Source organism: Zingiber officinale, chromosome 1A, assembly GCF_018446385.1.
Source record: "Zingiber officinale cultivar Zhangliang chromosome 1A, Zo_v1.1, whole genome shotgun sequence".
Classification (NCBI taxonomy): domain Eukaryota; kingdom Viridiplantae; phylum Streptophyta; class Magnoliopsida; order Zingiberales; family Zingiberaceae; genus Zingiber; species Zingiber officinale.
Window position 1 is genome coordinate 159,676,518 of NC_055987.1, and position 25,652 is coordinate 159,702,169.

Sequence of the window (25,652 nt, forward strand, 5' to 3'; positions counted from 1 at the left end):
TGATTTAATTGAGAAAAATAAAATAAAATTTCCCCAATTAAACTATAATGGCCGACCATCACAAAAGAAATAAATTAGACAAGTTTTAATCAACTAATTAAAACTTCCTAATTTGTTTCTGGAAATTTTAAAATTAAAATTTCTCTTCAAAAATCTCTTCATGGTTGATAAAAAGAAATTTCCATAATTTTAATTTTACAACATGTGAATAATTTTTAAAGAAAAAATAAAATATCTCACCAATCTACAAATAAGGAAAGAGATCTAATCTCTTTCTTTAATCTTTTGTAGATCTTTTACAAGAGAGATATTTTAATTTTAATTCTCTTTAATAAATTATATCTTCCACATAATAAAAATTAAAATTATTTTTTTTTTAATTTAATATGGCCGGCCCCCTCTAGCTTGGGTTCAAGCTAAGGTCGGCCACCTAAACCCATGCTTAGGCCGGCCCTAGCTTGGTTCCCAAGCTAGCTTGGTCGGCCCCCTTTAGGTGGGTATAGAAGGTGGGTATAGGTGGGTATAGTACTCTATAAATAAGAGGCTACGATAGGGACCGAGAGGAGGAATTGATTTTGGTCTCCCGATAAAATTAAGCATCTCGTGTTCGCCCCGAACACACAACTTAATTTTATCAATAATAATTCATTCCACTAGAGAACTAGTATTGAACTACCGCACCAATCCCAAATTATATTTTTGGGCTCCTTCTTATTATGAGTGTGTTAGTCTCCCTGTGTTTAAGATATCGAATGTCCACTAATTAAGTGAGTTACTGACAACTCATTTAATTAATATCTTAGTCCAAGAGTAGTACCACTCAACCTTATCGTCATGTCGCACTAAGTCCACCCTGCATAACATGACAATCCTTATGAGCTCCTCTTGAGGACATTATCAACCTAGTATCTCTAAGACACAGTTTCCTTCTATAATCAACAACACACACTATAAGTGATACCATTTCCCAACTTATCGGGCATATTGATTCATCGAACTAAATCTCACCCATTGATAAATTAAAGAAATAAATATCAAATATATGTGCTTGTTATTATATTAGGATTAAGAGCACACACTTCCATAATAACCGAGGTCTTTGTTTCTTTATAAAGTCAGTATAAAAGAAATGACCTCAAATGGTCCTACTCAATACACTCTGAGTGTACTAGTGTAATTATACAGTCAAGATAAACTTATACCTAATTACACTACGACCTTCTAATGGTTTGTTCCTTTCCATTTTGGTCGTGAGCTACTGTTTATAATTTATAAGGTACTGATAATATTATCTTCTGTATGTGGCACCACATACTATATTATCTACAATATAAATTAATTGAACAACTACAACTAAATGTAGACAATTTGACCAAATGTGATTCTTTATTCATAATGAATGTTTACAAAGCTTAGGCTTTCAGTATACACTCCAACACTTAATGCATGAGAAAGCCACGGGAATTGATTTGGGTGCAATCTGACATCTCTAGGTCCATCAATGGGTGTTGGTCAAAATCCATTGATGGACCTAGTGTAGTCAGATTTCATCAAAATATTGAGTAATGGGAAGAGTTGAGTGAGGAGAAAGTAGATATGGTGTCAAACCTAAGTTCTAACCACTGCCAATGAAGTTATTGTGTCATGCCATTTGGCACGGAACATTGCACTTCCTGGAATTTAATGAACAACACACACTTTCGAGTTTTGCCTTACAAGCACAACAAAACCATATTTTTTTACTCGTAACTTAGAGTTGAAATCCAATTTACAAACCTATTTATTATTCAGGAAATTATTCAACCATACAATTCTCACATCAGAAATAACTGTGGGCTTAATATGGAACTATATCAGGCCCATGTTCTGGCTGAAATGTATCTTAATATTCGATCGTCTCTGGAGAGATCTAAATCAACAATAGATGACACGTTGGAGTCCTTGATGCATGAGAAAGCCACAAGAATTGATTTTGGTGTAATCTGACCTATGTAGGTCCATCAATGAATTTTGATCAAACCCCACTAATGGACCTAGTGTACTTAGATTTCACCAAAATATCAAGCAATGGGAAGGGTTGAGCGAGGAGAAAGTAGATATGATGTCAAACCTAGATTCTAACCACTGCCAAGGAAGTTATTGTGTCATGTCATTTGGCACGGAACAATGCACTTGCTGGAATTCAATAAACAACATACACTTTCGAGTTTTGCCTTACGAGCACAACAAAACCCTATTTTTTAGTCATAACTTAGAGTTAAAACTCAATTTACAACCCAATTTGTTATTCAGGAATTATTCAACCATACAATTCTCACATTAGGAATAATTGTGGGCCTAATATTTTTCTATATCAGGGCCACCGTGGGCCTGATATGGTTCCATATCAGACCTATCTTGGGCCTGATATATTTCCATATCAGGTCCACTTTCTAGCTGAAATGTATCGTAAGATTCGATCATCTCCGGAGAGATCTAAATCAACAATAGACAACACCATTGGAGGCCTTGATGCATGAGAAAGCCATAGGAATTGATTTGGGTGCAATCTGGCCTCTCTAAGTCCATCAATGGATTTTGAACAAAATCCACCGATAGACCTAGTGTACTCAGATTTCACCAAAATATCGAGCAATGGGAAGGGTTGAGCAAGGAGAATGTAGATATGGTGTCAAATATAAGTTCTAACCACTGCCAATGAAGTTATTATGTCATGTCATTTGGCACAGAACAATGTGTTGATCCGTTGCGTCCGGCTAGGAGGGGGTTGGATATCCTGCAAACACAAAAAGACAAACCCTCCTCGAACTCTTTAAGATAACACTTGCATATATAAAGTAAGATGATAAATTAAAAGCATAAAGAAAAAGACGAGGCACAAAAGGTTTACTTGGTTACAACCGATGTGGTTGTTAATCCAAGGAAGATAAAGTCCACTATCAATCTCCTTCAGGCGGAGAAGCCTCGTACAGCAATGTAGCGCAGAAAACAAAAGCTAAACTAGAACAGAAGCACACAAGTGTTTGGAATTACAATTCAGAGTTCATTGAAAAGCTTCTGGACCAAGGCTATATTTATAGCCTTGGTCGGGGCGCCTGGAAAGTTTTATCCCCCCCAGGGCGCCTGGAACCAAAACTCGATCCTGGTCAAAAGGCTGGTCCGGGAGCCCGGAAGGGTTCCAGGCGCCCCGGTCAGCTCCGGGCGCCCCGGACCCCGAAAGTCAACAGAGTTGACTTTTTCGTCCGGGACCTCTACTCCGTTTCAGTCCCGCCTCGGTCCGGGTCTTCTGCTCCGGATCCGCTTACTTTGGTGATCTCTGCCATCCGGAATAGGGCTCACCCGAACCCAACTTCCGGTCTTCTCGAGCGTGCTTCCCTCCGGCTTCTCGTCCCTCGGAATTGCCGCGTGTTTCCTTCTCGTCCGCCAGCGTACTCATCCACAGTCTTCGTCCCTCGGTCATCGACCTTCTCGCTAGCTGCGTCTCTTGCTCCCCAAGCAATCTTCCTCTTCGGCTTTCGTCCCTCGGAACCACCGCGTGCTTCCTTCTCGTCCACCGGTGTACTCTTCCGCAGCGCCTCGTCCCTCGGACGCACAGTGTGTCGTCCTTCTCGCTAGCTGCGTCTTCCGCTCGACTACCTGTGCTCCTAAGCTCCTGCACACTTAGACACAAGGTTAGAAGCACACAGTGTTAGGATTGATGGTCGCGGCTAGAGAGGGGGGTGTGAATAGCCGACCCCAAATCTTCCGTTTCTTTCTACGATTAGGGTTAGCGCAGGGGAAATAAAATGAATAGAAACGAAAGCGGAGAATAGCAAACCTCAAACTCGTCGATGTAACGAGGTTCGGAGATGAAACTCCTACTCCTCGGCGTGTCCGTAAGGTGGACGAATCCAATCAATCCGTCGGTGGATGAGACCTCGGAGAACCGGCTATTGTAACACTCCTTCTGGGTGGAGAAACCTCGCCACAATGTTTTGCAAAAGCAATACAGGAGTAGAAAGCAGCAAGAAGCAAAATACAATACAAATGTATGAAACACCTTCGCTTACTTGCCTTCTCTTCGACTGGATGAAGCAGCAGCTTCTCGGATCCAACCACAATAGCAACAGCAACTGATCAGTTGGTCCCAGCCGAGTGGAAGCTCACAAAAAGCTTCAGGAACGAAGAGCTCAGCAAAGCTCGCAGAAGAACTTGCAGCAGCAAGAAGAAACAGAGAGGAAGAAGAAGTCTTAGAGAGAGTCGCCCTCGATCTCCTTTTATAACCTCTGATATCCTGAGTCAACCTGCGAACCTGCAAGGCAAAAAGTCCATAACACAGAAGCCCGAAATAGCCTAGCCGTTGAGTCACAACGGCTAGGCCTGGACCGATCAGGCTCCAGCCTGATCGGTCCAGGGTGTTGCTGATCGGTCATGGGGACCGATCAGGCTCTATGTTGATCGGTCCCTAGACCGATCAGCTGTCCTTTCCCAGCTCTGTTGCCTTCTTCTGATCGGCCTCCTGATCGGTCTTCAGTCCGATCAGATAACACACAGAAGCTCGCTGTGTGGTTACTGATCGGTCTGCAGACTGATCAGCCGTATCACTGGATCGGTCTGCTGACCGATCAGGAATCTATGGTATCAATGGATCAATCCACTGATCGATCCAGAGCTTGGTTTTCCTCAACACCAAGTCCCAAGTCTCTCGAACCAACATCCGATCAACCTTGACCTGTTGGTACATCATGCCTAGCATCTGGTCACTCCCTTAACCTGCTAAGACTCCCCACCAAGTGTCCGGTCAATCCCTTTGACCCACTTGGACTTTTCTCTTCGTGCCAAGTATCCGGTCACTCCCTTGACCTACTTGACCTTCTCAACACCAGATGTCCGATCACCCTTGATCCATCTAGATTTTCCCTTGCCCGGCTTCACTCACCAGGACTTTCACCTAGCTCCACTTACTAGGATTTTCACCTGGCTTCACTCACCAGGATTTCCAATCTGCCCGGCTTCACTCACCAGGACTTTCCAACTGCCCGGCTTCACTCACCAAGACTTTCCAACTGCCTGGCTTCACTCACCAGGACTTTCACTTTCACCTAGCTTCACTCACTAGGATTTTCACCTGGCTTCACTCACCAGGATTTCCTGACTGCCTGGCTTCACTCACCAGGACTTTCCGAACTGCCTGGCTTCACTCACCAGGACTTTACAAACTGCCTAACATCCCAGTTAGGACTTCCCAGTCAAGTATCCGGTCAACCTTGACCTACTTGATTCTTCTTCATCCAACCTGATCAGACCCTGATCAGTATCTCTCCGCATGGACAGCTGCACCTGCATTGTCCATGTCTACATGTCTTTCTGTATTGTCAAACATCGAAACCATGACCAAGGTTTACGCTTGGTCAACTAGGTCAACCTTGACCTACTGGAAATTGCACCAACACACAGGACCTAACTTAACTTGTTGATCACACCAAAACAACCTTGGGGTTCCAACAATCTCCCCCTTTTTGGTGTGATCAACCCAAGTTAAGCTAGGGTCAAAAATAGATATAAAATTAAACAATTTATTGTAATAACATGCAACATGATAGAAAAAATTAAATTTCAAACATTCCAAATTTTAATTTTCAATTTTCTACCTCCCCCTAGACTTATACTTTCCCCCCTAGACTTATACTTTCCTTTCTCCCCCCTTTGATCACAATAAAAATGGGGTACAAAAAAGAATCTAAGGGTTGACAAAAAAATTTTTTAAAAATATATTTCAATGATTTTCAGGGAAATATTTCTAAGTCAAGACAAATTTCTAAGTCAAGAAATAACTTTTGAAAAAAAATTTCAAGTATTTGTCATCAAAAAACTTTCTAAGCCGAAAAGTTTATGCAAGAAAATTTAAGATGATAACATTAAAAGAAATTTTCTATGTATTTATTTATTTATATATTCTAATGCTTTTATCAGAAAATTTTAAATTTTCATTTTAATTTATCATAATTTCTTAACTTTGAAGCAAGAAACTTTGAGCATGTAGAAATTTGTGCAAATTGTAACATGTCATTTTCTATTGTATTTTGAATTCCTAATTCGCAAAGATATTTTGATAATATAAACTTGATAAAGTTTTTCGACAATACTTCTGATTTGCAAACTTCGTTCGACAAAATATTTTATAATTTGCAAAAGTATTTTGACAACATAAATTTGCAACAATCTGTGGATAATAGATTTACTACTCCGAAAAACTCTTTCGAGAGAGTAATTTGTAATTCGAAAAATTCTTCTAATTTGCATAATTCTTTTGTTAAAATATTTTTTAATTTGTAAATTTCTTTTGATAATATTTCTAATTTACAAGACAAATTTGACAATTGATTTTCTAATTCAAAAAACATTTTCGGTAATTCAATTTTTAAATCACAAAAATCTTCAGGCAATTTTTCTATTGAATTAACCGGTTGTTCAGAGGGTAGAGACCATACCTTACTTACCTCGTTAGTCGTTGGTTCTCCCCCTGTTGAATTAATTTCTTCTGAAGATTCTCCCCCTTCATCGATCTCGGGATGTACTTCGGCTGTTGGGGTTGTCTCAATAATTTCTTCCGTCTCGGATTCTTCTGATGACGGCTCGATGTCTATTGAGGGGACGGCTTCAATCGGTTCTTCATAGAGTTTTAAGAACTTTTCCCAAAGTTCTTTTGCACTGTTGTATTCGCCAACTCTATCAAAGTCTTCGTTTGGTATTGCGGTTAAAATGTGAAACTCTGCTCGACCGTTTGCCATTGACTCGTCACGTTGCTTCTTGTTCCATAGGCGTAGATCGAGTTCTTCTCCATTCGTTGTCTTTGGTGCTTCATAACATGTTTTCATTATTAGAGAAATACCAATATCAGAGTTAAGAAATACCGTCATTTGTTGCTTCCAAGAAGCAAGCTCCCCCTCGAATGCTGGTGGGTAGTCGCTAGCTCCGGCCATTATTTTGTTGCTTCAGACGCTGGTTAGTCCTTCTGAGGCGTACTCGGCTCTGATACCACTTGTTGATCCGTTGCGGCCGGCTAGGAGGGGGTTGGATATCCTGCAAACACAAAAAGACAAACCCTCCTCGAACTCTTTAAGGTAACACTTGCATATATAAAGTAAGCTGATAAATTAAAAGCATAAAGAAAAGACGAGGCACAAAAGGTTTACTTGGTTACAATCGATGTGGTTGTTAATCCAAGGAAGATAAAGTCCACTATCAATCTCCTTCAGGCGGAGAAGCCTCGTACAGCAATGTAGCGCAGAAAACAGAAGCTAAACTAGAACAGAAGCACACAAGTGTTTGGAATTACAATTCAAAGTTCATTGAAAAGCTTCTGGACCAAGGCTATATTTATAGCCTTGGTCGGGACGCCTGGAAGGGTTTCGGGCGCCCTTGGGGGGGGGGATAAAACTTATCCCCCAATGATTAGATCGAGTCAAAACTCGATCCTGGTCAAAAGACTGGCTCGGGCGCCTGGAAGGGTTCCGAGCGCCCCGGACCCCGAAAGTCAACAGAGTTGACTTTTTCGTCCGGGACCTCTACTCCGTTTCAGTCCCGCCTCGGTCCGGGTCTTCCGCTCCGGATCCGCTTACTTGGGTGATCTCTGCCATCCGGAATAGGGCTCACCCGAACCCAACTTCCGGTCTTCTCGAGCGTGCTTCCCTCCGGCTTCTCGTCCCTCGGAATTGCCGCGTGTTTCCTTCTCGTCTGCCAGCGTACTCATCCGCAGTCTTCGTCCCTCGGTCATCGACCTTCTCGCTAGTTGCGTCTCTTGCTCCCCGAGCAATCTTCCGCTCCGGCTTTCGTCCCTCGGAACCACCGCGCGCTTCCTTCTCGTCCACCGGTGTACTCTTCCGCAACGCCTCGTCCCTCGGATGCACAGTGTGCCGTCCTTCTCGCTAGCTGCGTCTTCCGCTCGACTACCTGTGCTCCTAAGCTCCTGCACACTTAGACACAAGGTTAGAAACACACAGGACCTAACTTAACTTGTTGATCACACCAAAACAACCTTGGGGTTCCAACACAATGCACTTGCTAGATTTCAATGAACAACACATACTTTCAAGTTTTGCCTTACAAGCACAACAAAACCCTATTAATTAAAGTTATAACTTAGAGTTGAAACTCAATTTATAATCCTATTTGTTATTCAGGAAATTATTCAACCATATAATTCTCATATTAGGAATAACCGTGGGCCTGCTATATTTCCATATCAAGCCCGTGTTCTGGCTAAAATGTATCATAAGATTTGATTACCTTTGGAGAGATCTAAATCAACAATAGACGGCGTCGTTGAGTCCTTGATGCATGAGAAAGCCACAGGAATTGATTTGGATGCAATTTGATCTCTCTAAGTCCATTAGTCACTAATGGACCTAGTGTAGTCAAATTTCACCAAAATATCGAGCAATGGGAAGGGTTGAGTGAGGAGAAGGTAGATATGATGTCAAACCTAGGTTCTAACCACTACTAATAAAGTTATTGGGGCGTGTCATTTGGCACGGAATAGTGCACTTGTTGGAATTCAATGAACAGCACACACTTTCGAGTTTTGCCTTACAAGCACAACAAAATCCTATTGTTTTAGTCGTAACTTAAAGTTGAAACCCAATTTACAACTCTATTTTCTCATATTAGGCACACGGTGGGCCTGATTTTTTTCCATATCAGGCCCAACGTGGGTCTGATATTTTTCCATATCAACCCCAAGGCGGGCCTGATATTTTCCCATATCTAGTCCATCGTGGGTCTGACACGTTCTAGCTAAAACTTATCGTAATTTAGTCATACCTTTCAGATGAAACCCAATTTACAAGTATCCATTTTGAAATATCTAGACAATTGTGGCTTTATATTCCCTACTGAACTTTTTTTCATACAACAATGGATGTAATACATACAAACGTGATCAAGTAACAATACTATACAGAAATGTAGATTTACATTATAACACTGGATGTATTACATACAATACATACAAAGATGATCAAAGTAACACCACTTTAGAAAGTTATAACTTTACACTCCTTACTCAACAATTTTTCTTACAACACTGGATAATTAATCTGATTTAATGCGAAACCTGTCCCTCGAGATTGATGCTGCTACATCAATTCTAATTTTTTTTTCCATGTCTCCTTGTTTAAAGTTCATCTCTAAATCATATAGCAGACATCGAATATATTGCATCACAAAAAAGCCACAATCAATGTTGTAAATAACATCAACAATTTAATCTTTGATATTTAATATACAATTATTATATTTATACTGTTTCTCATTTACTTATCTGGCTTCTTGTTATAGACATTCTATTGTGAGACATACCCATTTGTCCAATGGATGATGACTCTCTAAATATGGATGAACAACAGTAAATTGCTCATGAGTATATTGTTTTATCTTCGACACTTGTAAGAATGAACAAACAATTTATCAAATAAACATCAACTATAATTTTTAATTTATACTGCAATACTAACATACACATGAATATTGGATGCTCACTGCTGATTCAAACTCATATTTTGATTTAGAGCTATTTGCAAGAGAATTATAATGATTAAAAGTCCTTGCTTTGGTGTCCACCGCCATCAAGCGAAAGTGTGCACTATCAATGGACAAAAGTATAAAATTATACCTAATCCATTCATCTTCAATATATGTCTTTATCACTTATTGTTACATGTCAAACTTCATTGTGGACATTTTTGCCAACTGCAAATATGCAAAGGCATATTTACTTAAGAAAATTATAAAATATCGTAAGATATTTTATATTATCAAATTATTTAAATTCCTTACACTGAAGAATTTGGGATAATATATAGACTTGTTATATGACCTACCAGACGCTCCTAAATAAAATTTTACAATAGGTGTCAATTAAGTCCCCTTTTATAAACACCTCTTTATTCACACCAGATAAGAAGGAAGCCACAGTTAACCCAAAGGGTGGTTCCTCCCAAACAAAATTAGTTAAACACCTGCAAAGTAAATCAATTACTATAATAAATTAAGGAATGAACCAGATAATTTTCATTATTTTTTAATAAATTAAATATACTATGTATTACAGACTTCACACTACTAAACTTTAAGTTTTCTAATTGTTTTAACAGGTAGGTCACATCTTTGTTTTATTTTTTCTTCTTCGAAGTCTTAAATTGCTTCTTCACATACTACGAGTATAAACATTAAACACATTTAATTAATAATTTAAATTTAACATCTAAAACTAATTAATATGTATATACACATTTACGGCAATGACTTATTTTCTCATTTTGTTGAGTTGTGCAATTCTAAGTGCATCTTTTTCTGCCTCTTCTTTAGAATTGCCTTCCGACATTGAAATAATCTCTGTTTCTTCTTTCATATCATCCACATTAAGTTTTCCTTTGCCCTTATCCATAACATCTTTAGTCTCACCTTCTTTTACAATTTTTTCAGTCTCTTCTATTGCTATGATGTTCTCGATAGACTTGCATATTATATTTCGCTCTGCTTCCTCTTATGTAAAAGTTTTCGCCACACTGGACTATCACTTGGAGTATCCTTATAATCATACTCACTACGGTCACGTACTCTTCTACTCCTTGTTCCAAAAGCAATTGGGGTTTTGTAGATCGACTACACGCTTGCTTGATTGACCTTACATGGCTTTCTTTTCTATTATTTCGATTAATTCTTTCACCCTTTCATTCAAATGCATATTCTCCAATGTTAGCACCTTGATTCGGTTTGTTTAAACGATGTATTTACGACATTCCTTATTACCTTGACATCCAACTTCAGTGTCATCTAATTGTGGTGTCTTCATTAGACGTGGAATATCATCAGCCAAATCAAGGTTCTCAACCAATGTTTTTTTAAATTCGGTAGGCATTAATTCAATCATAACCTATACAATTATAAAAACAAATGTAGCAAATTGTATATTTACTTTGAATAGGTGAGAGTCTTCAATATTTACCTCTTCAGGTAATACTCGGTCTAACAAGGTTCTTACCTTACTAATATGTGAAGGAATATTTCTTCATTTGTTTATTCATGCACCTTTTATATTGTATGATTTTTGAATTGGAACATGCTCCAAAAACCATACCTAATTCATCATAATAAGTGTTACATAATCATAAATATGCACAAAATATTATCAAAGTTAATATAAAAAAAATATACTCACAGGCAAAAGACCAACAAATCCCTTTAGGTAAGGGCCTTTAGGTAAGGGAGTGAGGTGGTCTTGGGGGTCATATGTCTGAGTTGATGGAAATAAATCCCCAATCGTAGCTAATTGTGGAGCTATAAATTGATGGATGACTTCAACCCAGTTGAATCTACCAAGATTCTCAAAATCATCTACTATATCTATAAGACCTAAAGGAAGTTTATACATACTAGAAGAAAATAAGATACAAACAAATATATATAAAATGTAGAATTTACAAAATAATAAAACATCAACATGTGCTCCAATGCTATTGGAATAAAATTTCAACAACTCCTCAAATCTTGATCTGGTTTTGGGTTTGTTATTTGAGAAGTGAGCAAGAAAGAGGTTACCCGATGCTTGATTTGAATTCAAAGGAACCGAAGCACCTTGGTCTGCAATACCAAGTAATAAAGATACGTCTCTTCGTGTAAATGCAATAGGTATATATGAAAATCACAAATTTATAGTTATATTGTAAGATTTTTTTATATGCCAAAATGTAAAAAAAATAAGACATCAAATTTCTAAAACTATTCGGTGCTTAAAATAAATCATTAAAAATTGGGAGTTGTACCTAAGAATCTAAAGGTTTGAGATGTTAAATCTTAATTTTCAAATATATTAACTAGTATACCACGGATATGCTAGATTTCTTCTATGTCCAAGAAAAAACAAAAGGAAGACTGTTTGATCATCGCTATGTGTCGATCATGTAAAATAATAGCTCATGCTTTCCTTTGATTGTGGATGGTCAAAAAAAGGGTTAAAGTGACCTAACACACTGTTTCAATGTAGTTCCTGGCCAAAATCAACTACAACCTATAATTTTTACAAATTTAATTTATTAACAACAAAATTAAAACTGGTAGAATGCTTTCCAAATCGAGCTTCATATCGTTCTGGAGGGCCTGATATGGGACCATATCAGGCCCACGTTGGGCCTGATATGGGATCATATCAGGCTCACGTTGGGCTTGATATTTTACCATATCAGGTCTACGTTGGCCCTGATTTTACCATATCAGGCCCAACGTGATAATCCATATCAGACACTTTCTGAATATATCCTATGATTTCTGGATATATCCTATGAGTTGAACAAGTTCATGATACTTACCTTTACTGTCGCACCTTCTTGCTTCATTCTGAAAGGAGAATATTTAGGCAAACAAAACCCTAAACACTTGAATGGACAAACGTCTGTGTGGATTTCAACAGAGACCCTTAACGTTCGTCGCCTTAGATGTGTGGATTTCATCGAAAAGCCTTGACGTCGCCTTAGAGGGACACACTATGTGGATTCCGTCGGAACCCTGGATGCCGAGACACACGAAGGTAAGATTTCGGTGGCGGTCGATGATGATGGATTTCCACGAGTTAAGAAAGAGATGAATGAATCTAGTATGTATCCGAACTATTTTATTAATTTTAAATTTAAAACTAAACAAATGTGGCTTGGATGCAATGGAAAATGATATCGGGAGGAAGGGGATTTAGGAGGTTGATGAGAGAGATAGGAAGGGAATGATATTATTTTTTATGTTCTTTTTATAATTTTAAAATTAGGATGTTTATTTTGATAAATAAAGAAACATACCATTCCTTTTGGTAAAAAAACCATTTTTTTCTAATGATTTTAGCTGTTGAATAAATTATTATTCAATTTTGATATTTCTGTTGAGGAAACCCCTAAAACCTTTCACCGCCGCCGCTGATTCACTTCTGATCCGGAGTCCGACTCTGATTCCGCGCTCTCTTACACCTCATCGGAGGAAGTGGAAAGAGACGAGAAGAAGGTGTATCTCTCTCTCTCCGTTCTCCCAACAAGATATCCGTCGTCTCCCCCGCTCCCAATCATCCTCCACCTCCTCCCGTCTCCTCCAATAACGACGAACGTGAGGGCAAAGAGGACAGCGAATATGACGGGTCCAGTGATGAAGAATTTGATGAAGGAGAGACGGCCTAAATGGAAATGAAGCGGCAGCCACATAACTTGTCAGATCATGATTCCTCCGACTTGGGAAGATCTATTTAGAGGGGTGTATTAAAACTAGACTTGTAATGACTTTTAATGACTCTTCTAAAATTTAAAAGTCTAGAGGTATTGAAATTAGACTTTTATAAACTCTTTACAAATTTAGTGGTATTCAAAATAGATTTTCAAAGAGTTATAAAAAATCATGTGGTATTCAAACTTGACTTTTAAAGACTACATAAAAGTTTAAAGGTATCCAAAATTGTAATAGATTTTCAAGGATTCTTAGAAAATTCTTTAGTATATATTTAAATGCCTTAGGTATTACCATAAAAAGTAAAAAATTGTCTTCCATTTTACCTAGAGATTTTGATGGATTTTAATCGCACTAAACTCTCTCAAGACGTCTCTAGGGTTGTCTCCTCTCACAATAAAAAAAACCTCCTCTCACGACCAACAAATTCTCCTTCAAAGATATGATTGTTACTGTTTCGATTGTTCGTCTACAATTTTTCCCTTATTTCATAACGATTGGTACTGTTTCAATTGTTCATCTATATATCTACAATTTTTCCCATCCCGATTGGTACCATAAACCTATATATCTGTCTACCGTCTCTAACACAATCTCTAACGATTAGTATATACTTTTTTCAACTCTATGGGTCAACGTAAGTAAATATTGAATTATTATACGAATAGTGAAGCAAAATTTTTTGTTTGATTTCATTTTTTTAATGGGTGTTTGATTTTATTTTTTCTTTTACAAAGCACAATTTGTATATGGAAAATTAATAGTAGAATTTATTATATCTCTAACGATTACTATTATATGAATAGTGGAGCAGAATTTTTTATTTGATTTCATTTTTTAGTGAGTGTTTGATTTTATTTTTATTTTATGGAGCACAATTTGTGTATAGAAAATTAATTGTAGAAACTTCATGTAAAATATTTTTCTTTTGTGGTTCATAGGTGGTTATTTTTGCATCATTCTAACTCAAAATCGGCTTTGAAATGTTGCTGGTTTTGGATTTATATAATTTGGGGAAAATGGAGCAGCTGCTCTATGTTCTGTAATTTCCAATATTCATTTTAGCAAAGAACAAAGGATCAAAGAAAATATCAATTATTTATCAATTTTTATACATGATGGCTTGCTTTTATAAACATGTGCAAATATGTAACCTAGAATGTATGAACTTTGAGACATTAGGGAGAGCATATAAATAACATAGTATTTTATTTTCATTGAAGGAGTCAATGAAAATCTCATATAATTTAATAGTGAAATCAATAAATTAAGAAGCATTTGATTGTTGAAAATTTCTTTTTCTGTTTAATTGGTTGCATAAGCCAAACTTTTATTATAAAACAGAAAGAATATTATTATATATGTGCTCATCCACCATTTTTCTATCTTATGCATGCTAAAGAAGTACTATCAATGGGAGATTCACAAGCAAAATATAATATATGGACTGCGGAGGACAGCAATGAATTATTAAGACTTATGGTTGATGCTGCAATGTGAGGATGGCGTGATAGGAATGGTGTGTTGAACAAAAGAATAGTGAAAATAAAAATACTTCCCACTCTTAATGCAAAACTTGGGTATGAAAAGACTTTTGCACAGTATCAAAGCCGTTTGAAGTGGTTCAAACAACGATATAACAACTATTGTAAGCTTATGCATCATAGTTCTGGGTTTGGATGGGATTCTATGACAAAGAAATTCACATCTAGTGATGAAGTATGGGAGGATTATTTTAAGGTTAGAATAATAAATTGTATATTTACAAACTGTATATTTACAATTAGAATTTGAATTACACTTATGATTTTTGTTCTTTGACAGTCTCACCCTAAACATGAACATTATCAGACTGATACTTTTGAGGATTATGAAGACTTAAGACTTGTAGTTGGGAATGGAACTGCTACAGGAAAATATGCAATTGGACTTGGAGATGACACTGATGCGAGAACCTTTGAAACACAAGAAAATGGGGGTACTAACTAATTAGATGATTACGTATTTGATCACAACAGTGGTGAATTCATACAAAGCAATAGGCAAGAATCTTCATATCAACCTCTATTTTCTGAGGACCTTGCTTCACCATTACCATCTCAACCTATGAGTTCTAAGGTTCCACAAGCAACTAGAAAACGAGATAGGAGCGAATTTGAAGCAAAATCAAGCACTTCAAAGAATATAGACCCAGATGTTTTAAATAGGCTCTCTTACACCATTGAGAAAGCATCTTCTAAGATTGAATTAGTTGGCGTTGCAGATGATAACTGTTGGGATGCTATAAAATAAGTCCCAAACTTGGATAATCGTACTCGTTACAAGGCGCTTGACTGGCTCAATACTAGAGCAAAGAAGGTGGCTTTCTTGAAAATGACAATTGAAGAGCGTTTGGAGTGGATAGATTTTAAAATGAGTGAATGAGTAGTTTTGGGGGGCATAAATTAGTAATTAATGTTAGAATTTTTATTTATAGTATTTTGAATTGGTTTCTAATTATTGAACTAGTAGCGAATTATTAGCTCTTGAATATTTTCTAGTTCTACAAGTTTTGGATTGTTTATTGAACACATCTTTATTTTGGTTATGCATGGTATGTTTTTTTTATGATTTCGTAGATGTTCTTTCATTTTAATTGTTTGTTAATGTCAGGCATTTAAATGGCAAATATCAATATGCATGAAGTAGATGAACAAATGGAAGAAGAATAATTGCAAGAAGAGTTGCATGAAACCATTGAGTCTTTGTTGATGGAAATTTCCAAGACCCTCTATGTGCTATATCAATATATAGCAAGCATACAAGACGAATATGTTCATCGTCCCTTAAATAGACAACCAATAAGTACAAGTGGATATAATTATATTCATAGAATATTAAAAGAGAATCCAATAAACTTTCGAGAAATTTATAGAATGTACCCAAACATATTTTTAAAATTATGCAAGATCCTTAGAGAAAGAACCTCCTTACAAGATACAAGACACATCTGCGTCGAAGAAATGTTTGCCATGTTTTTACTTGTTGTTGGTCATAATACTCGGTATTGCTTTATTCGTAAAACATTTGGCCGATCACATTACAATACTAGCCAAAACTTCAACAAGGTGTTGAAAGCATTGAAGAGCAATATTGTAGTAGATATGATGGTCAAACCTGGATCTGCAGTGCCAGAAAAAATAAGAGAGAGTACAAGATTTTACCCTTACTTTAAAGTAAGTATGAAATTCTTTTTATTATTATTATTATTATTATTATTATTATTATTATTATTATTATTATTATTATTATTATTATTATTAGTGATGACGATGGTGGTTATGTTATTGCTGTTGTAGGATTGTATTGGAGCTATTGATGGCACTCACATTCCAGCTATGGTGTCTGGGCAAGATATTAACAGTTGTCATAATCGTCATGGAGAAATTTCTCAAAATATTTTAGCAGCTTGTAACTTTGATTTAGAATTTATATATGTACTCAGTGGGTGGGAGGGGTCTGCCCATGATTCACTTGTGTTGACAGATGCTTTATCAAGAAATAATGGGCTTAAAGTGCCTGGAGGTATTTTTTTTCTATATGTTTCTTAACTATTTATATTTTTGTAATTTTAAAGAATATATATGTTACTCATTGGTTATTTGATACTACATATATATGGTTTGACAGGTAAATATTTTTTAGTGGATGGCGGGTATCCAAATCGACGTCAATTCTTGGCTCCTTTTCGAGATGTACGTTATCATCTTCAAGAATTCACTGGTCAGGGTCGTCACCCTGAAAATGCAAAAGAGTTGTTCAATCTTCGTCATGCTTCTTTGAGGAACGCTATTGAGAGGATATTTGGTATATTTAAATCGTGGTTCAAAATATTCAAAACAGCTCCGCCATTTCCATATACAACACAAGCAGAGCTTGTATTAGCTTGTGCCGGATTGCACAATTTTCTTCGCAGGGAGTGTCATTCTGATGAATTTTCAATCGAACTAGATAATGAAGTCCCATCATCTTCATCAGAACAAGTTTATGAAGATAACAACTTTGATCAATTATTTTCTCAAGAACAACAACGAGCGAATGCTAACTCATGGAGAGAGAGTATAGCCAATCAAATGTGGAGTGATATTGATCATGTTGTCAATAACAATTAGGTTTTTTCCGTACAAGACTATCTTGGTATGTATTATTAAAAACTATTGATTAATGAATTATATACATTGAATTGACTTGAAGAATTTAAATTTGATTTTAATAAATTGAATAGTGATTCATTCATCATTTTTCTTAAATTAAAGTTAATTTGATTTTAAGCTAAGAAGAATTCACTTAAACAAATAAATAATAAAAAGTTAAGATGTTGTCGTTCATTTACTAGTTAAAAGAAATCAATAAAAAAATGACATAATTATACAAGTTACAAAATCCATGAAAATCCAGAACTCTATGAAAAATATTACGAATGTCTATAAAAATCTTGCAAAAAAAGTCAATAAGAGTCTTTGAAATTCTGTTTATAAAAGTATGTGGAATTCTATTAAAGTCAATAGAAATCTATCAACTCTATAAAAATCTATTATTTTAAAAACTCATTAAAAGTCATTAGAAGTCTAGAATGAATACAACCCCCTTAATTTTTATGTTATGTTTAAAATATTCACATAAGACAGGAGTTGATTCTTGTTTCCGTAGCAAGAACAAAGTGACCTTGTTAATTCCTAGGAGTTGATGCACCATCAACATTCAGAATCCTTGTTTTCTAACGTTGTTCATGCTTATAATTGATTTATGGTTCTCTTCTATAATATTTGGTGCATTGCTTTGTATTACCGAATCCCTTCTTTATGCTACCTAGACTTGATTTACATGCAACTAAATTATTTCTAGTAGATGAAATTAGCACCAAACGGATAAGATATTTTCTAGTAAATTTTGATATTATTTTTGTGATAACTTAAAGTTTTTAGACTGCATTTAAATTTTATCCTATGCTTAGAGAAATTTGTATAAATAATTGGTTATCATGATAAATTACTACAGCAACCACTGTTAAAGTTGGATATTAGTATTGAAGATGGGTTCATCAATGTCTGTATCTAATTCATGGATTATGTGTTCCTAGAGATAGAGAAGGTTCAATCTTTCTCTTTTGATATAGGATTTGGCGATGATAAAAAAAAATGTATGATTCTCTTGACCTTTTCAATTTCAAAGTAATATTTTCTTGTTGATATGCAGATACCTATTCATATTTACTCTAGGAGTTTGGCCTGATGTTGGTGTCATTATTCCAGAGCTTAGTAGTTTGCAAACTCGTTCAGAAGTAATGGGCTTTAGCTTCTCAGTACACTGGGTATGCTTTAACCACATTTGTTATTGTTGCTCTCTTCATTATGGAGGAGACATTTAATACATCATATTTGATACTTATGGTCACAACTTTTTTTTATTAATTTAATGGATAGTTAGGGTCTTGCAAATCTAATACTAAAAGACAAGGCTGATTTTTTTTTTAAAGGTTTTCTTTCAACAGATAATGATGGGCACGGCGCATCACTCTCACTCTCACAAGGTGAGTAATAGAGTTTAACAATTAGTGATTAACTCACCATATTATCCGCTTGATACTTGCATTAATTTGATAATAGAAAACTCTTAAATTCTTCAAAAATACAACTTGCTATGTCGGTCTCAAATTCTTGGGGGGTTGTATTTCTTTGAAGTTGTTGAGAAATTTGGCAGTCCCTGCCTAAACTTTGAGGTGTATTTCATAGTTAATTCAGCCAAAGCATATACATGGCTGCACTGTTGGGTTATCAAAGCATAGTTAATTCATATTTTTCAGTTCAAACTGATAGACTCCTTTCAGGATTATCCATCAGATTATGTCGTTTCTCTTTTTCCATATGCTGCTTTATCCATTGAGTCTGTGTGGCAAATTTGTATTGTGATGATTCTGGTATTAATAAAGATCTCAAAACAATAAAACTGCAAGACTCAAATTTTTCAAAATCTCTGAAATTGTAATGACTACAACTTAAATGCAATTTTGAAAGACTCTTTTGCATGCAAAGCAATCAAATTGTTATTTCTTTAGATTAATGATATTCTCCTTGACATTGTTATCTACAGGACAAATTGCTGATTGCTTGCTTTTATCTCATTAAATTTTTGCAAAGAACTGGATTTATATCCCAAGAATAAACGATGGGTTTGCTCAATTCTTAGCAAATTTTATTATAGAAACAGAGGCACGATATTTTGGAAAAGAATGTTGGCATCACACTGAATAGGCACGGAGAAAAGTTTATTAGGATTTTGGCGAACTCCTTTGTTTTGCAACCTTGTTTGTGTATGCTTCTTCCTCGTGGATCTCGCCTGAAGGAAGCACATTGCAATGTACGGTTCTTAGGAGAAGAATAATTACAGTCAGGAGTGCACCTCATTTAAGATATTATGGAGTTGAGAAGACGACATGTCACTGCTCAATGCTGGGTGGAGCACCATAGCGAGAATGACACTGTGCCTTGCTCGCCAATGATTTGGATGGCGTTTGTCATCTCATCAAGAGTTCCTTTCGCTTGGAGTTCAGTAACAAGCCACTGATGTCATGATGCATCCACCCATTTGAGGCGACTGGGAGAATTATAAAGGGTAATTATCATTTAACTACTTAATTTCACTGTGGGTTTTTCAACGGTCACACTTAATTTTTTTGTCAATTTGAATTGCAGTCAAATCACCAACACGAATATCCTGGGGGAAAAAAAATCTCGGAACTCATACAAGCGTGCATATTTTTCAGAATGGGTGTCTTACTCTTCAAGATATATTTTTATCTTAGAGTTGATTTTGTTAGCCGCCGAGATGAGACTTTGCTGACAACAACAGCCCCGATCCTGGCGTGGCGATATGCCCCAGTGCCGTTTGTTCTCAATCGTCCAAAATAAAAAACGTGCCAATGAAGTCCTGAAAGTCAGTCAATCACGTTGTTGACGACTTCTAAAATATTTCTAAATCACTATGCCTCATGCTCAGTGTTTCAAGATAAGTTCAACATCCTCAATGAACGCTAATATTTTACTATAATCCAGCTGATGCTTTGCAAATCGTATCTTATAGATCAAGAAACGTGCAGTAAGATTAATTTCTAAAGTTACATCATCAAATAAGAGACTGCACACCAAACTTGAAGAACAATCCAACGTGATGATGGCTCGAGACCTAATATCTTGAATAAGGTTTATCATTGGGTCAAGACTGGATTTCTTTTTAGTTTAAAAAAGTTATTTTTTTTTTAACTAAAAAGCAAAAATGGTTTTGTCTTATTTGGTTGAACTATGGATCCAGTTCTATTTGATCTGTGTCATCCTCCATTATCTGAAGAGTGAATCATTATAAATGAATCCTTTATAATAAAAGCCGTGACAAGTTTTTTTTCTTCTGTTTTTTTCTTTTCCCTAGATAAGACAATATATATATATATATATATATATATATATAATTATTTAATTAGATAAATAATTTAAACTTACAATGGAGCAATAAATTGCAGTTGAAAATCTGCTCCTGTACACTCTCCTGCTCGCAAGACGTTTCTTTTCTGTCTTCCATAATTATCCTCTTGCCGCCGTTGCGCATGGCGTGGATCATGAACTGGTATTTCTGATTCCTGCCATGCTTTTGCCCTTTTAGCGGTGGGCCTGTAGCCTTCCTCCCTCTCCGATCTAAATCCACATACAAAAACATTCTGGCAGCGCATTCAGTACTGCCATCGCCCAAAAAGCAAGTATGCGAGAAGAAGGCCTACGCCTCTTTGCTCACCTTCATCCACTGCCCTACTCCTGCTGCAGCAGCAGCAGCAGCAGCAGCAGAAACAAAGACAGCTTCCTGTCTCTGCTGCTACTCTCTCTCCCTATTCACTGACACACAGACATCATATTTAGCATACAGGTCTAGTCTGCCACAATCCATACCCTACAGATCGACGCCATCCCATGCCATGCCATTCCAACCGGGGACTTCACTTCCCACCTTCCCCGCCCACGCCAACGAACCATGAACCTTCCATCCCTTGATTGGAGCCCATGGCTCCCCATCTCTGCCTTTATGATCTGGAAGGGAGAGGAAGCTATGGCACTGTCCTCTGTCAGCTCCATCCCCACACTACTGACCTGCAGTCTGCTGCAGCGGGACGCAGGCCTCTCCCTGCACATTTCAAAATCATCAAAAAATTGTAAGAAAGCAGGACCACGGTCGACGTTTTCAAAGCAGCAGCGAGCGACCACCAGCTTGCTGTCGCAGACAACCGCGGCTAAAATTACGGGTGCGTGACTGTGTGGTGGAATGCGCCTGCGCTCACCTGCGATGGAATCCGTACACTCGCGGCTCCTCGGGCCCCATCACGCCGCGCGTCGGGGTCCGCTTTCCCAACCTTCAATAATTCGGGCCCTCTCTCTCTAACCTCTCTGCTTCGCTTCCGCAGTTCCGCCTCGCTACCATTCACACAGAGAGGAGGGTCAAAATACGCAAAGGTAATGACAGAGGCAACAATAGTGTACGTGTTTTTGCTGTAAAGTTTTCAACCTCACATGTAAATATTAAAATATCTCCACCCATGCATGGAATGAAAGCAATTGCAGAAGGAATGAGCGACGATCAAATCTGGGTTCGGGACGCAATTATTGGCTCCGAACCACGTTGACAAATCTTGAGTTAGTTGGTTCGTATATCGCCATCGAGTAATTGACGTCTCCAGTTTTAGGTCACGAGAGCACGTTACCCGCGAGCGTGTAGAAAGAAAGGAAGAACAGGCGAAGGAAAAAGGAAAGAAAAGTTGGGTGGAGAGTTGAGAGGGGAAGGATGAAAAGCTACTAGCGAAGGAGAGTGGCCCAGAAGTCCAACCAGAGGAATTGCAGTCTGCAGAGCTTCTTAACTATCATTTTACCTTTTTTTTTTTTTTCTTTTCAGTTTTTATCAAAAAAATATATATATATATATAATATTAATTAATAAAAGAATGGTGAGAGATGGATTTTAGCCTGTAGGTTGAGTGTGAAGCAAAGGCTTGGTGAGCGTAGGCAGAGAGAAAGGAAAGGGAGAGGGAGAGAATAAAAGCAGGCGGGGTGGCTTCTGCAAGGCGCTTCCCTTCGGACACCGGAGCCTTCGCGGACTGGGCGGCATCCTCCGCCGTCGCCGACCGGGGAGACGACCTCTGCCTCGGATTCAATGCCGGAAGTGGAAGCGGATCCGGCGGGGGCGTAGTATGGGCGGCCGCGGGTAGCTCCTCCGCGGCTGGTGGCGGCGGGCGCCAGACCGTTAATTATGGGATGCCTGCTGATATGGGCACGGTGGTGCTGGCCTCCGCCGCGTCGTTACAGCACCACCATGAATCGTGGCTCTCCGCCTCGGAGCACCACCCCGCCATCATCCCCCTCCTCGCCGCCACCCCGTGCGTCGTCGATGACGACAGTCCCGCCGGCCGGGGAAAGCTTGGAGGCGGGATCCACATCTGGCAACCCGCCCAGCCGCAGGCAGCACCGTATCACCACGACGATCACCCGTTTCCAGCACACCATGAAACCAACCCTAACCCTAATCCTAATCCTAACCCTACCCTCTATAATTACCTTCGGAAGCCAATCCCGATGCTGGAATCCAGCGTTATTATCGGCGCCACGGCCGGCGTTGGCGCGTCCACGTGTCAGGACTGCGGCAACCAGGCAAAGAAAGATTGCAGTCACCGCCGCTGCCGGACTTGTTGCAAGAGCCGGGGGTTGGAGTGCTCTACACACGTGAAGAGCACTTGGGTTCCCGCCGCCCGCCGTCGCGAGCGCCAGCTTGGCACCTCTGCTGCCGCGGGCTCCTCCACCTCCACTTCCGCCTCCAAGAAGCCCCGCCTCGTCTCCTCTCAGCCCACCACCGCCTCCCACACCTCCACCTCCAACACCACTCGTAGCTTTGACACCACCTCCAGCCACCAAGGTAATTGAATTGATTAAAGCAAAACCTCTCACAACTTTTAAAATTTTCATCTTGCTTTGTTTCTCACGCAGATGCCGGCGTCAGAGAGCACCTCCCAGGCCACGTGCGAGTGCCGGCGCTGTTCAAGTGCGTGCGCGTCACCTCCATCGACGACGGCGACGACGAGTACGCCTACCACGCGATGGTCAAGATCGGCGGCCGCGTCTTCAAAGGCTTCCTCTACGACCACGGTCTCGATGATGGCGGCGGCCACTCCGACGACGGCAAGGAGAGCTCTATACCCAACATCTCGGAGCTGCACCTCGGAAATCGCTTCGGCGGTGCTTCCTCGTCGACGATGCAGTCTCCGTCGGACGCCTTCGGCGGTGGATTGATTGGAAGCACCCACTACGATAATCAAATAAATGAATGAATCATCCCGATGCTTTGTTGTAACAGTATGTTCCTTTATCTTTCTTTATTTTGCTAGCGGCGATTATATCTTCCTTTGTATTTAATTCATGGCGATGATACTGTCTCGTCTTCTTATAACGCCATTTCAATGCTATCCTATCACCATTATTTCTTGCACTGTTACTGGCCGTGATTCTCTGCATCTTTCATTGACAAATAAAGACGTGAAAGTGGTGCAGTGTAAATTGCGCTGCTCAGTTCGCCATGGGGCCATCTCCATTTGCACTGCTCAGCTCGCCATGGGGGCCATATGTTGCCCAATTTGTTAATGGTAACTTCATGTATAGTTTTACTTAGTAGCTTTCCTGCAGTTATCATGTTTAGTTTCTGAACTTGTTTCTGAGCAAAGATGGTGTGTGGTGGAGGGAGTATCGAAACTAGTAGAGGTTTTTTTTTTTTTTGGCATTTAGGTGTGCATATGTGCCAAGTTACTTGAAAGCATGGTTGCTGTGGCTTCTTTCTTTTCCAAGGCCATGGGCGGTGTGATGTGATTCCACGTTTTCTGTTCACCGTTCTCCTTTTGTCATCCCATCAACTCATGCCACTACACTCAAAGATCAAGAATCTGAGCAGTAGACGTTGAATAGTGGTGAATGGTTTTATCACGGGAACAATGACTAGGATTGTCATTGATTTTATCTTTTTTGTAGGATTCACTATTGACCATCCTCTCAGTGTCAGCTTTGATTACTTTTTTCCTATTTGTTTTCAGCTTTGTATTGGTTTTTATCGTTCATTATTCTTGAGCATGACACCCATGATTAGCGATTGTATATGCTTCACTTTTAACGGAAACTTGGGGAATGTAAGCTTAACTTGATAATTAGATCCATATGCCTTTTCTTTTCTATTTGTTTTAGTTGATTGTTGAAATTTACTTAATCATTAAATATCCTCATCACTAAACAAGATAATTTACTGCTCCGTGCTTTGTTTCAGTTTATTTCTTGTAATAGCACTAAACAAAATGCATAACCCAACTCATTTACTCAAATTATCTTGTTCAATGATAGTACTTAATGAAATTGCCAAGTTAATAACCACTACAATTTCGTTTTTATTTTCAAGTTAAAATATAAATTTAAAGGTAATATTCATGAGACAGATCACAATAACTGGTTTTGATCCTTTAATCTATTTCTTAAATTGATTGATTATCAAATTAGTGTATGCTGGTGTGGAAGGATAAAACTCCCTGGATTATGAATAGGACTTAGCTTGTTTATCACTCCTTTTATTGGAAGTCCTTGTTATTAAAATTCTTTGTGATTACCATTGTTCCATAACTAATTGATTTCATTTATTTTACTGGTCCACAATCATGTTTGCTTGAATATTTAATTAAATAATTGTCATATATGTAAATATACAGGCAGGGAGAGATGTGAGAACTAAAATTTATACATTAATTTATAAATTCTGACTAGCAATTTAATTCATGTTTCAGAACAATTTTATATGGTTGACGAGTTCAATAACAAGTATTTATGTCAGACTATTACATAGCTATTTTGACAGGTGATGAAGACTTTTAAGAACTTCTGAAGATGAAGAATTTTAATTAGGAGTTATCCATACATGACGAAACACATCAATCAGAAAACTTACTTAAAAGTAGCTCTAATTAAATTCCATTAATGGTCTGGTTGATTTTCCCCCCTTTTGCAATTATAGATATATAGATATTAAAATAGTGTAAATTTGATTCTACCAAATGCTTTTGGATTTTTAAATGAATTATATTCCATGTGATCATGAGTGCTAGGCTATATCTCGGCTCGAGAATGACATGATTCTTTTTGGTGTGTGCTACTTGACATTACTATACTAAGTTCTTCAAAATTTTGAAATAATATCCACTTTTGCTTTCATCATGATAGCTAGCTGAATGATTATCAAACAATATCTCTCATCTGATATCGGTAGAAATTCTTTCAGCTTATATTTATATATATCTTGTTGTCGCTTTTAATATTCTT

The 25,652-nt window shown here is 38.0% G+C and overlaps 2 protein-coding genes across 2 annotated transcripts; both read left to right on the forward strand.

The window, feature by feature from the left end:
* Positions 1-16,385: 16,385 nt before the first annotated feature.
* On the forward strand, positions 16,386-17,390 carry LOC122011803. Its single transcript, XM_042568188.1, has 3 exons — positions 16,386-16,454; positions 16,578-16,803; positions 17,230-17,390. The coding sequence occupies exons 1-3, from the start codon at positions 16,386-16,388 to the stop codon at positions 17,388-17,390; spliced, it is 456 nt and encodes a 151-aa protein (XP_042424122.1).
* Positions 17,391-22,258: 4,868 nt separating this feature from the next.
* LOC122038185 (protein LATERAL ROOT PRIMORDIUM 1-like) lies at positions 22,259-23,796 on the forward strand. The gene is made up of 2 exons (XM_042597819.1): positions 22,259-23,220; positions 23,292-23,796. Exons 1-2 carry the CDS (start codon positions 22,566-22,568, stop codon positions 23,630-23,632), a joined length of 996 nt encoding a protein of 331 aa, XP_042453753.1. The 5' UTR covers positions 22,259-22,565; the 3' UTR covers positions 23,633-23,796.
* The last annotated feature ends 1,856 nt before the right edge of the window (positions 23,797-25,652 follow it).

Coding starts and splice junctions, on each gene's coding strand:
- LOC122011803 (XM_042568188.1), top strand. CDS start 16,386: ATGGTCAAACCTGGATCTGCAGTGCCAGAAAAAATAAGAGAGAGTACA. Junction 16,455..16,577: donor GATTTTACCCTTACTTTAAA/GTAAGTATGAAA, acceptor TTGCTGTTGTAG/GATTGTATTGGAGCTATTGA. Junction 16,804..17,229: donor TGGGCTTAAAGTGCCTGGAG/GTATTTTTTTTC, acceptor CAATCGAACTAG/ATAATGAAGTCCCATCATCT.
- LOC122038185 (XM_042597819.1), top strand. CDS start 22,566: ATGCCTGCTGATATGGGCACGGTGGTGCTGGCCTCCGCCGCGTCGTTA. Junction 23,221..23,291: donor CACCACCTCCAGCCACCAAG/GTAATTGAATTG, acceptor TTTCTCACGCAG/ATGCCGGCGTCAGAGAGCAC.